General features: G+C 36.9%; 1 protein-coding gene across 1 annotated transcript in view; it reads right to left on the reverse strand.

Moving 5' to 3' along the window:
• Positions 1-12,173, reverse strand: part of LOC127432204 (docking protein 6-like) — a 102,214-nt gene that overhangs the window by 47,993 nt on the left and 42,048 nt on the right. Inside the window, exon 3 of the mRNA XM_051683097.1 lies at positions 9,326-9,440. Coding sequence (XP_051539057.1) covers positions 9,326-9,440 — 115 coding nt within the window. The remainder of the gene's footprint in view (positions 1-9,325; positions 9,441-12,173) is intronic.

Below are 12,173 nucleotides of genomic sequence, written 5' to 3' on the forward strand. Positions count from 1 at the left end.
GACCCAGATTCTCACATAGAGAGCTCATGATCCGCTGCCGGGGTGGAGGGGCACGCTACCGGACACCAGAACGCGAAGGGGCATTCCATCCGCCAAGGGTCGGAGGACTCACTGCTGTCCACCCTGGGAGGAGTGGCTTATGTCCGCTAGAAGGTGGAGGAGTGGTCGAGGACCAGGCGACGGCATGTCTGGGAACCGGCGAGCAATTTTTTTTCTCTCCTCTCTCTCTCTCTCTCTCTCTCTCTCTCTCTCTCTCTCTCTCTCTCTCACTCACTGTTGCTCCGCCTTGCCCTTTCCCTCTCCTCTTTTCCCTCCCCTCCCAGGTCTCGAAAGGCAGGGAAAGCCTGCCAGCAGGCGCGGCCTCAGAAAGGGTGGGGGGGATTGTACGTCATGCTGGGGGTTTCCCGGCCGGAGGAAAAGGAGGGAGGAGTGTGACGAGGAGGGTGGGGCCGGGCCGTGCAATTGGGTTAATCAGCAGAGGAGAGGGATAAGGCCGAGCCGGATGCGGCAGTTCGGGAGAGAGAGAGAGCCACAAGCAGCTGCCATGTGTGTTTATGTTTTTGTGTCTTTTTGTTTAAGTTCCTTTTAAAATATTACTTTGATTGTTCAGCTGGTTCCCGCCTCCTCCTTTCCCATTTTATCCCTGTTACAATGATCTTTTCTATTCCTCTGTTTCTGAGCTCCCAATGATCAATTCTGTTGATCAGTATAACTATGCTCTATCAGCTATATTGGATGAGCTTGCCCCTTTAAGAGAGCATGTTATCTCATTCAGTAAACCTTGTCCCTGGTATACAACTGAGTTACGGGCACTGAAAGCCAAAGGAAGGCAACTTGTGCGGCAATATAAAAAAATCTGGCCTTATTGTTCATAGGCTTATGTTTGAACAACACCAGTGATGGTTCGGCTAATCCTAAAATGATGTTTAAGACAATTAACAAATTACTTAAACCCGTGAATGCTATTACCAGTGTCTCTATTGAACAGTGTAATAAGTTTCTTAACTATTTTGTTGAAAAGATTGAGAATATTCACAATTCCATTGCCTCTATTTCTTCTGTTGAACATGCTCAGATTTATCCTACAAATCTCCTGTCAACTACATTTTTCAGCTTTATTGCTGTTGGCAGTAACTCTATCTTAAAATAAGTTATATCTATGAATTAATCTACCAGTATCCTTGACCCCCCACCTTCTGTTCTCAAAGGTTGTCTACCATTCATTAATCCCCATATTACTGCAATCATTAACACTTATCTTAATACTGGGTTGGTTCCCCCTGCACTCAAATTGCAGCTCCTAAAAAGCCTGGGTGTGATGGTGCTGACCTGTCAAACTACAGGCCAATCTCTAACCTCCCCTTTCTGGTGAAGGTTCTTGAATGTATTGTTGTTGCCCAACTACACAATCACCTGTCCTTTAATAATTTACTGGAGCCTTTCCAATCGAGCTTTAGAACTGGGCATAGTACCAAGAAAGCCTTGATGAGAGTTATGAATGATCTCTTTGTTACATCAGATACAGGCATGAGTAGCATTTTGGTCTTACTAGACCTTAGTGCTGCATTTGATACTGTATGTCACACTATGCTCCTGGATAGGCTGTATAGGTGGCTCGGAGTCTCAGGGAATGTGCTGGACTGGTTCAGAGCCTACCTTACAGACCATTCCCTGTTTGTTGTACTGGGCAATAACAAATCTGAGACTGTGCCGGTCCGGCAAGGATATAGAGCATATACAGTTCTTGCTACCTCTTAGGCAGATTATCAGGAATATGGCCTGGGGTATCATTGCTATGCTGATGATACTCAAATTTACGTTAGGATAAGGCCTGATATCACTTGCACATTAACAGCCCTTACTGATTGTTTGCAAGAAATAAAAACATGGATGAAACATAACATTCTCAAACTTAATTGTTCAAAAACAGAAATTTAGCTTATATGTACTTATTTGCTACTCGGAAAGCTGACCATTCCTGGTACATCCCTCTTCTCAAGTGAGTAACCTTGGCATCATCTTCGATGCTCACTTGACATTTGACGCTCATTTTAAAAATATTTCTAAAACCGCTTTTTACCATCTCAGGAACATTGCAAGACATAGGCCCTTCCTCTCGCTGCCTGATGCTGAAAAGCTTATTCATGCTTTTATTACATCTAGACTAGATTATTGTAATGCACTTTTCTCTGGTCTACCAGCAAAATCTATCGAAAGGCTCCAATACATCCAGAACTCTGCCGCTCATGCAGTTGATTTGGCTTCCAATTCATGCACGTATAGATTTTAAAACTCTCATTTTAATTTACAAATCAATTCATGGGACAGCTCCAGTGTACCTTTGTGAACTTGTTGCTCTTTACACACCCTCTCGCTCTCGCCGCTCTGCTGGCGGTTTTGTTCTTCAGCAGTCCTCCTGTAAACTCAAAACTATGGGGGAGAAAGCTTATTCTTGTACTGCCCCTAAGCTATGGAATGCTCTTCGTCTTGCCATCAGAAATGCCCCTACTCTGGACTGTTTTAAGATATTACTAAAAACAATTTTTTTTTACAAAATATTTATTGATTAGGAACCTTTTTAATCTTATATTTATATTTTAATATGTTTGGTGTTGTTGAATGTTATTGTATTCAGTGTTTATTTTATGCCTGTAACACTTTGGATTTGAGAAAAGTGCATTATAAATAAAATGTATTATTATTATTTATTTAATTATTATTTAACAATGCATTAGATTATAGTACCTAAATATTTTATATAGATTTACTGTATGTACATTCCTTCCTTGACAGGAGAATGGAGGAAGAGTCCATGTTTCTGGACTCTACAGGTGCTACTGTTAATGCTGTTTGCTCAGCAATCATTTAATAAAGTTTTTGAATTATACCCCATCTTGTATTCTGCATTATTATTATGATAACTGTGCCTTAGGGAGACTGAGATGCTGCTACCGCAGATGATAATAAAAGCCGCTTCCCGCAGGACGTGCTTGTTTAGTGTAAATAAAGCGCTTAGTGCACATAAGCAAACCGAACTCTGAGCACTTCTGTAACTCTAAGCATGAGATGGAGTTATGAAGCACAGAACCACTCTGAAAACACTGTAATAATGCTCTAACTTAATATAGACTGGACAGAGCAGCGCAAATAAACTTTGAAACGAGCAGACTATTTATTTATTTAATTCAATCGTAGCCCTTGCGAATTAATAAATCACAAGAGGTCATATCGCGATTTAAATTTTTATTTTGATTAATTGTGCAGCCCTTGTTAAAACATTTATGAATTCTCAATAACAACTATTTAAAGGCCCTAAGGAAACATAATTAAATAATTCAAGTGCAAGGCATTATGGGTATTCCCCATAGCCTCAATATTGTAATCAATATCTTCACTCAATAGATTTTAAAATCTTAAGTCTATAAACTTAAGGAAAATAAGTTCAAGGAACAAAGATATTTGAGTTATGATCCCAAAACTTGACATTTCAAGTAATGTTTAATAAAGACAACTGTATTTTTCCAATAATGGCAACATAAAAATATGTGTGCATATAAAATGCCTCTGGCAAATAAATAAGATCAGTTGTCAAATAACACTTTTAGGAAATGCAAAAACAGGGCATGGTTTAAACTGATAAGTATAAACAATTGTCTAAATGTTTTCTCACTTAAGTGAAGTTAGTGAATCAAATCTAAGGGGCCATTAACACAGGATGCATTCTCGCTTCTGTTTGTGTTATTTTTTAATTGTTTGACTACGCATAAGCTGTTTGATGCATTTAGCTATTTTTCAGCATCTTACGCCATGAGAGCGTGATGAAGATTTGTCAAGAAGTTCAGATTATATAAATGTCAAGACCCCTGTATTCTGTTTCCTTAAGTTGCGCTCTGTCTAGCTATTTTTGAATACAAGATTGTGTCCTGTGTGAACGCCTCCTAACAGCCTTCTAAAGATACTAGAGGTCATCTAAAACACAGTGACTGCTGTGAAACTCCTATCAAATTTTACCTCAGTAAAAAAAAAATTGCCATTTGAAGTTTAGACAGGAAAGCGAAAGTTTATAGTCGTAACTCCAGAACCCTATGTGACAACACATTCCTGGTGCCAAAACAAAACTGTGAGTCACAGGTTGATATTTTGTGAAAAGTGGTGTTTAACTAAGAGACAACCAAATTACCTACAACACTGTTTGCTGCTAATATAAAGGACAAAATGCTCAACAAATAAATATATATTTTCAAGTAAATGCAAAACAGAGTTTCATGGCAAGAAAATAAATAAATAGCCGGTTTTCTCAATTCACTTGCCAGGTGTTGCAAAAAGTTAATTATGGTCCCTGTGCACACACATACACCCACACACAAACGCACACACACACACTCAACAATCACACACAAATTGCATCCTGCAGGATTTGTGCTTTTTGAGAAAGCCACTTGCATGTTTTTTTTTTTTTTTTTTCTGTCAGTTAGTTTATTAAATCCTCCATTCTTCAAAAGCTCCAATCTAATCTACAGGAGGGTCTTAGCAGCACCATTCTAATGAGTAAGACCTGCAAATTAACATCCACTCAAAAGCGCCTAATGCAGTTTAGCACTGTGACAAAAAGGGACGAAAGCACAAACTACTGCCAGCTCGCCTCAAAAATGAGCTCCATCCACACTGCTTCTGCTTGTGACACAAGCTATGAAAGCACAATGTTATAAGATTAGATTTGTCTAATTACGTGCCAAGTAGGTGTTAACAGATTTGTGACCTTGTCAAGTTCACATTTTCTGCAGAGCTTGTTTGAATAACAACGGCTGTTTGCTTGATATGTTTCCCTAAATACGTTTCAGCAGTTTAAATGATGCTCAAAATGAGTTTGTTTGTTCACATATGAATTCTGTCTGCTTATGGACTGTGGGCAAGCATCTTTCAAAATGTACAATCAAAAGAACTTACATTTATATTTGCTAGGCTGTGTGCCAAATGCATTTGGGAATAGTACATTACAAATTTTCCAAATAATTTCACTCAAAATAGTTTAAGTCAACCACAAAGATAATCCTGCAAAATAAACCTCTTAAACATAAACAAATTACTGCACACCCATATTTTTTAATACAAGCTTTTCTTCGCTGGATTTTTTGCATGGCCTCTCTCCTGACATGGTGACCTTTAAGTGTGTCTAAATTCACACACACTTTTGGGCCCACTGAGTGGAAAATTGGATAAACAAATACTTTATCAGCATGGCAGACTCCCAAGTGCTCAGGCAGCTATGTGCATAAACACAAAGATGCCCAGTGGAATCAAGGTACTTTACAGCACAATATCTTTTCATGGTTAATAGTTCACTCAAGGCACAGGATGTGAGAAAGACATAAAACTTGAGGATAAACAATCAGTAGAGAAAAGGTAAGTCAAGATGTATAAAATAAATTAGATGGGTTGAATGAAATCAGAGTCCAAAATGTACTTTTTTCCACACCTGACAAAGGTGGGTGAATTGAGGAATTGTACCGGCCATAAACATTTCTTCCCAGCCATGGAACTGTATTTTGCATTATTGTAATAATAATAATAATAATAATAAAGCTTCTACTATGAGCTCCTATTTCGTACGAGTCTCACATCATCCTGAGACAGAGAGAGAAAGAAGAAAACAGTAGCATAGGTTAAAAAAGCAGAGGCGTGACCCTGACAAACTCAGAGGGAGGTGAGGAAGTGGAAGTGGAAGATCAGGGGAGGTCGGGTTCCTACATGTGGCGGACATGTGGGGTACACTTGCTCAATATGGCCACGGTTTGTGGGAAAGGGGAAGTTCAAAAGGGGGCGGCTTGTGGACATGTACCTGTGCCAAAATGAAAAGAGCCACAAGCAGAGTGTACAATGCCACACACACAAATTCTCTTGCCCTCCCCACTAATGCAAAGGAGACTGTCTACCACAAGGACAACCAGGTGATCTCATACAGCAGGAAACATTAACAGCAGGTCTTATTAACTGCAAAACAACAAAGAAAAGTGTTTAAACTTGTCACTAATACACAAAACAAATCAGGACCGAAATCATCTAAACAGCAATTAAGCTAATGTATGTATTTATTTTTTTATGTCAAAATGTTTTCTTATCCTAGCAAATACCTGAGAAATTTAACACTGTGGCTCTGTGGTGCTATCAAAACATTTCTCCGTTTGTCTGAGCATCATGGCAAGCACAACAAAGCAACATTTGCTCAACCAGTGGCATTTGGGGTGGGACTATCTGTTTATCCATCCAATGGAAGACAGGGAAACCAGTTTGAAAGCAATCATTATTTTTGCGATTCTGCTTGATAACGCTACTAGCACAGAAATTACACACTTCAGCTTTAAGGCACATTTATATATTTTTTACCCCTTGTGCATGCCCATATATTTCACAGTTCTTCATTTATGCCCTCTGCCCGTTCTACCTGTTTCTCATTAACATCTTGCCTCAGAAGGGAGTGGAGGAGAGTCGAGGCAGAGCTGGGGGTGGGAAGGTTATTGTGGTAAATGAATTCAGGAGAACATTCCTCGCCTCCCCCTGGCAGTGCGGAAGACCCCAGAGGTGCTAATGATATCCCAGTGGGTCCTCCGTGCTGCTCCCCCTGTGCTCATCCACTCCATTACCTCCCCTTCCCTTCCATCTTCTCACCTTCCTTCACTATCTTCTCTTTTCCACCTCGGTTTGTCCTGCTGATCAGCGGCCTACCTGGGAATTCTGCTTGACAGGAAATTTAAAGCCAAAGGACAAGAGGATGTGATAAAAAGAGGAAAACTCATCCTCTTCTAAGTAAAAACTTCAATGTTTAAAGAGTTCAAATGCAGTGACTTTAGTATGTGATTAGGTCATTTCTTTTATAAAAGTTTTAGAATAGAAAATAACAGAATATAACAGAACAGAATATAGTATAGTATAGTATAGTATAGTATAGTATAGAATAGAATAGAATAATTACTGTCACATTATTAGGCTGGTGAAAACTTTTGTAATTTTAGTATTTGATTAGGTTTCTTTTTATAAGAGCTTTAGAATAGAATAGAATTGAATAGATACATTTTTGCCACATGCATGGGCTGAGGGATGTTGTTGTCATTTTAGTATGTGATTATGTCTCTTTATGTTATAGAAGTCAGAGAATAGAATAAAATAGAATAGAATATAATAGAATTGTTATTGCCACATTCTTGGGCTGGTGGAAACTGTTGTAATTTTAGTTTGTGATTAGTTCACTCTCATTTACAAAAGCTTCAGAATATATTGGAACAGAATAGAACAGAACAGAAAATAATAATTAATGCCTCATATTTGGGATGATGGAATTTGTTGTCATTTTAGTATGTGTTTACATCTCTTTCGGTTATAGAAGCCGAAAAATTGAATAGAATAGATTATTATATAATAGTTATTGCCACATTTTTAAGCTGGTGGAAATTGTTGTCATTTTAGTTTGTGATTAGGTCACTCTCTTTTACAAAAGCTTCTCAATAGAATAGAATAGAATAGAATAGTTATTGCCACATTCTTGGGCTGGTGGAAAATAGTTCTCATTTAGTATGTGATAAGGTCACGGTCTTTTACAAAAGCTGCAGAATAGAATAGAATAATTATTAATTATTGCATCATCATTATAGAATAATTATAGTGGAAATTGTTGTAATTTTAGTATGGGATTAGGTCTCTTTATGTTATAAAAGCCAAAGAATAGAGTAGAATAGAACAGAATAGAATAGAATAGAATAAAATTTGAAAGTAATAGTTGTTGCCATATGCTTGCGCTGGTGGAAATTGTTGTCATTTTAGTGTGCGATTGGGTCACTCTCTTTTACAAAAGTTGCAGAATAGAATAGAATAATTATTTCCACATGGTTGGGCTGGTGGAAATTGTTGTCATTTTAGTATGTGATTAATTCACTTTCTTTTACAAAAGGAGCAGAATAGAATAGAATAGAACAGAACAGAACAGAACAGAATACAATAGAATAAGTAATGCCGTTGGCTAGTGGAAGTTGTTGTCATTTTAGTATGTGATTAGGTCTCTCTGTTATAGAAACCAAAGAATAGAATACAAATAGAATAGAATAGAATAGAATAGAATAGAATAGAATAGAATAGAATAGAATAGAATAGTTATTGCCACATACTTGGGCTGGTGGAAATTGTTGTCATTTTAGTATGTGGTTAGGTCACTCTGTTTTACAAGAATAGAATAGAATAGAGCAAGTGTGCAAATATACAATACCATGTGCTTAAATGTCTTTTCAACTGTGTTTTGGAGATTAAGTACTATACAGTGGTCACAAAAAGTATTTGGACACTTAAGTCCTACTTAGCAGTGTATGAAACAAACCATTTCACCAAAAAAGAAGCTTTTAGGTTTTAAATGATAAAACAATACTGTACAAAATTAAGACGTATTTGGACACATTCTGGTTGTCAATAGTGGAACATGTCCAAAGTTAATGTGTTAAACTAAAATGAAGTTAGTTCTGAGAAAAACTCTAACATAATTTGTAATGCAATGCATATTCATCATTTTTAAGTGTGACCTAGGTGTCCAAATACTTTTTAGGGCCACTGTATTTCAGATGCCAACTGAACTGATGCATCTCAAAAAATAAAATGCTAATTACAATTTAATTAGGGTTAATCACACTTTATTATACACAGTAAAACACCATCTTTGGTAAATCCCAGAACTGAAAATCAATATTCACTTCAAATCACTTCACCAGCAAGTTAGGTCTTATTCATGTTTGTTTTCTGTGTGTAATTTGTTTCTGAGTAAGTGCTTTGATCAGTTTTGACATTGCCATATTTTCATTACAAGATTCTCAGTGTGAGAAAAGAGAAAGCGCATGGGAAAAGAGACCATTTCTGCTGCCAAGCTAATAGTGAGTAAAGCATCTCATTCATATTTCAAACATGTGTGTGTGTGTGTGCGCATTAAGCCTTTCTCTTGTTTTGTTTTCCAACAGATGTTCTGCTGGTTGCCTTTGGCCGTATTCATTCCCTCAACTACTACAATTTAAAAAAAAAATCTACTCCATGTATCCCACTGAGTCCTTCCAACATTTGCTTAGAACTTAGTATTTATGTTTGAAGAGTATTCTTTAGTTGCAAACTTTATATGAACTATATTCCAAAATAAACTAATACTCAGGTAGCTTGCATGTGAAAATCAATATGTGAGTATCTTTGAATATAGAATAAATGAAGCTATTCTGCATAATATCTAGCCTTTTGTCTCTTTGGTAGAGCTTAACATAAAAAAAAATAAAAAAAACTTCTCAGAGATGGAGACAACGCTTACCTGACTCACAGGAAAATGTCTTTGACGTCTCATCGCAGAAAATAATTGCCACTGCGTGTTTCTTAGTCTCTCGGGGCATTCGCGTAATGTTCTTGATGTTGTGGAGCTCAGTTATCTGCAGAAGTAAAAGACAAAACTCATTACCAAAATTAACAAACTCAAGTGAAGGGGAAAACAACAAAAGCAAGGTGACACAGAGGTAATGTGCTTACTGTTATCTGAAAATGCAATGATTAGAAATTACTGCTCTGCCTGGCTTTAGGGAGTAATGGGGACAAGAGTTAGTGATGGATTTCTCTCATATCTATTTTCACACTAATAACTAATAAGACATTTTGGATTTAGAGGTAAAGATCATCCAGAAACTTACAATAACATAATTCTGTAGTATTAATGAAAAGTTACTATAGATTTTTTTTTAAATGCATCTATACCCATCTTAAAACCAAACCTATGCTTTGCATTGCATGTTTATTTTTTAATGTTCTGTATTTGTTTTATTATTATTTAATTAAGATGAAATGTATAAGAAAATATGTTTCTAGTTTCCTTACAGGTTTCATCCAGTACACTTAAATATCAAAGGTAATAAGAGATATAATAAGCTGCCACCATACAAAAACAACACACTGCAATTAGAATGAATAAAACCTGAAATTGTTTTGATATGCCTTCTGTTTAATTGTGGTTAAGGAAAGGGACCTTTAGCACTTTAATAAATGAAGCTGACTGGGACAAAGCTTCAAATAAATTCATTCATGATTTAATATGTTACAACATCCATGATAAACAATGTTACATCTGAGAAAAGCAACCTCCTAACTGGAGCTAAGAAAACAAGCAACTGTTCTTATAGGCTATCTATATTTCAGGACTTCTTCAAGTAAAATTTTTTTCATTTTCTAGTGTCACGCTAATAAAAAATAAAAAAAATCCTAGAAGTTCACTTTTTCCAAGCTCTGTTAAAGTTGTATATTTTTGTAGTCGAGACAACAGCAGACACTACACCTCTCCTCTCAGTATTGCCAGTGGCATTTCTTGTTTTGTATGAGAATGTTTTGCCTGTGGCAATATATAGGTGATTTTTACATTTGTATGCATTTGTCTGTGTGTTTGTGTGCTTGTATATGGTGCTGAGTGCAGCTTTGGGGATTTTGAATCTGATGAAGGGTTTTCTCAAGGCTCTGAATGAACTTCTCCAGCTCAGCTGCATCAGTGGGTGGATGATTCACAGATGGGTGTGATAAAGCATCTTCTAAAATTTGCTCTGCTGACAGCAATGCAGAGATTCGAGACTTTAAGAACAGTGTAATAAATATATAATTACTATGTTATAACACTAATTAATTCTTATGAACAACTCGACAGCTTCCTAAAAATAGCTGCTTGTTTAATGTAAAAATCGGATTTATATCTTAAGTGATACATTCATGTTTACCCTAAATCAGACTAAAGTATAACACATTCACAGTTCTGCTCTGATCTGTTTGAGTTCATGAGGCAAGAATTAAAGAGTACTGTAGCTTGAATATCAAATGCTGACAATGTGCCCAAAAGGGGGCTTAGAATATGGAATCGGGCCTCACAGGAATAATATAATGTGAAAATCAGCCCATCCTGTGTCTTTTTAAATCAAGGGGATCAGGGTTTGGCTGGTTGGCATGGCCTAGTTAGCCCCTGCTGATAGATGCCATAACTATACCATCTGGGCCTAGAAAGCCTCTTTCTCCACTGACAGCAAAGTAGCAATTTATTTTGTTGACTTTTTTTTCAATTGTAATTGAAGTTACATATTATTTTAGTCAAGGAAAATAACACATTTTACAAAACAAAAAAAGTGTGTCCAAATGTAACAAACCAAAGTTTAATCAAATATCCAAACATTTTGAAAAAACATTTTTTTTTTTTTTTTTTTTTGTGATTAACATTTTTATTCACTTTTCAAAACAAAGAAAAACAAAACATATATACAATGATTCAACATTAACTCCCACTACTTCCCCTCCCCAATCAAGAACCCCAACCGACCCCAACGAACATTCCAGTGGTCTTACATAAGTACACACATATACAGAGAATAAAATAAAAAAATAAAAAAATAAGTGTATATATATATATATATATATATATATATATATATATATATATATATATATATACATACACACACACACACATACATACATACATACATACATACATATACACAAATAATAAACATACAACTCTAAACTATACCTCTCTCTCCACAGACCCACTCCGAGAGCCCCCCAAAAACATCAAATATCTACCCCATTTCCCAATAAAAGAATCCCATATCCCCAGCCTTCTACATGTTACCTCTTCGAAGGCTGCCACCCTTCACAACTCCTCGCACCACTCCCGAATTGAGGGTGCTCCCACCGACTTCCAACCCCTTAAAACAATCTGCCTGCCTATCATCACACTGGTGAGGACCCAATTGTTTATGTATTTTTCACCTACGTCGATGACCACCCCATCACCCAAAACACGGAGTCTGGGACAAAACGAAATCCGAATGCCCAACACGTCACACACAACACTCTGTACCTTCAACCAAAATTCCTGAATCTCAACGCACCACCACAAAACATGGGCCATGTCTCCATCCTCTGATTGGCATCGCCAGCGGGTGGGTGTGTCTTTAAGACCAAGCCTATACAATTTAGAGGGGGTTCAATAGAACCGATGTAAAATCTTGAATTGTATAAGGCGCACCCTTGCATCTCTTGATGCAGTTTTTATGTTTTTTTAAATCCTAGCCCATTCTCCCTCCTCCAATTCCAGGTTTAAGTCTTTCTCCCATAATCTCTTGAGAGTGGTTGAG

The sequence above is a fragment of the Myxocyprinus asiaticus genome, chromosome 41, assembly GCF_019703515.2.
Source record: "Myxocyprinus asiaticus isolate MX2 ecotype Aquarium Trade chromosome 41, UBuf_Myxa_2, whole genome shotgun sequence".
NCBI classification, from domain to species: domain Eukaryota; kingdom Metazoa; phylum Chordata; class Actinopteri; order Cypriniformes; family Catostomidae; genus Myxocyprinus; species Myxocyprinus asiaticus.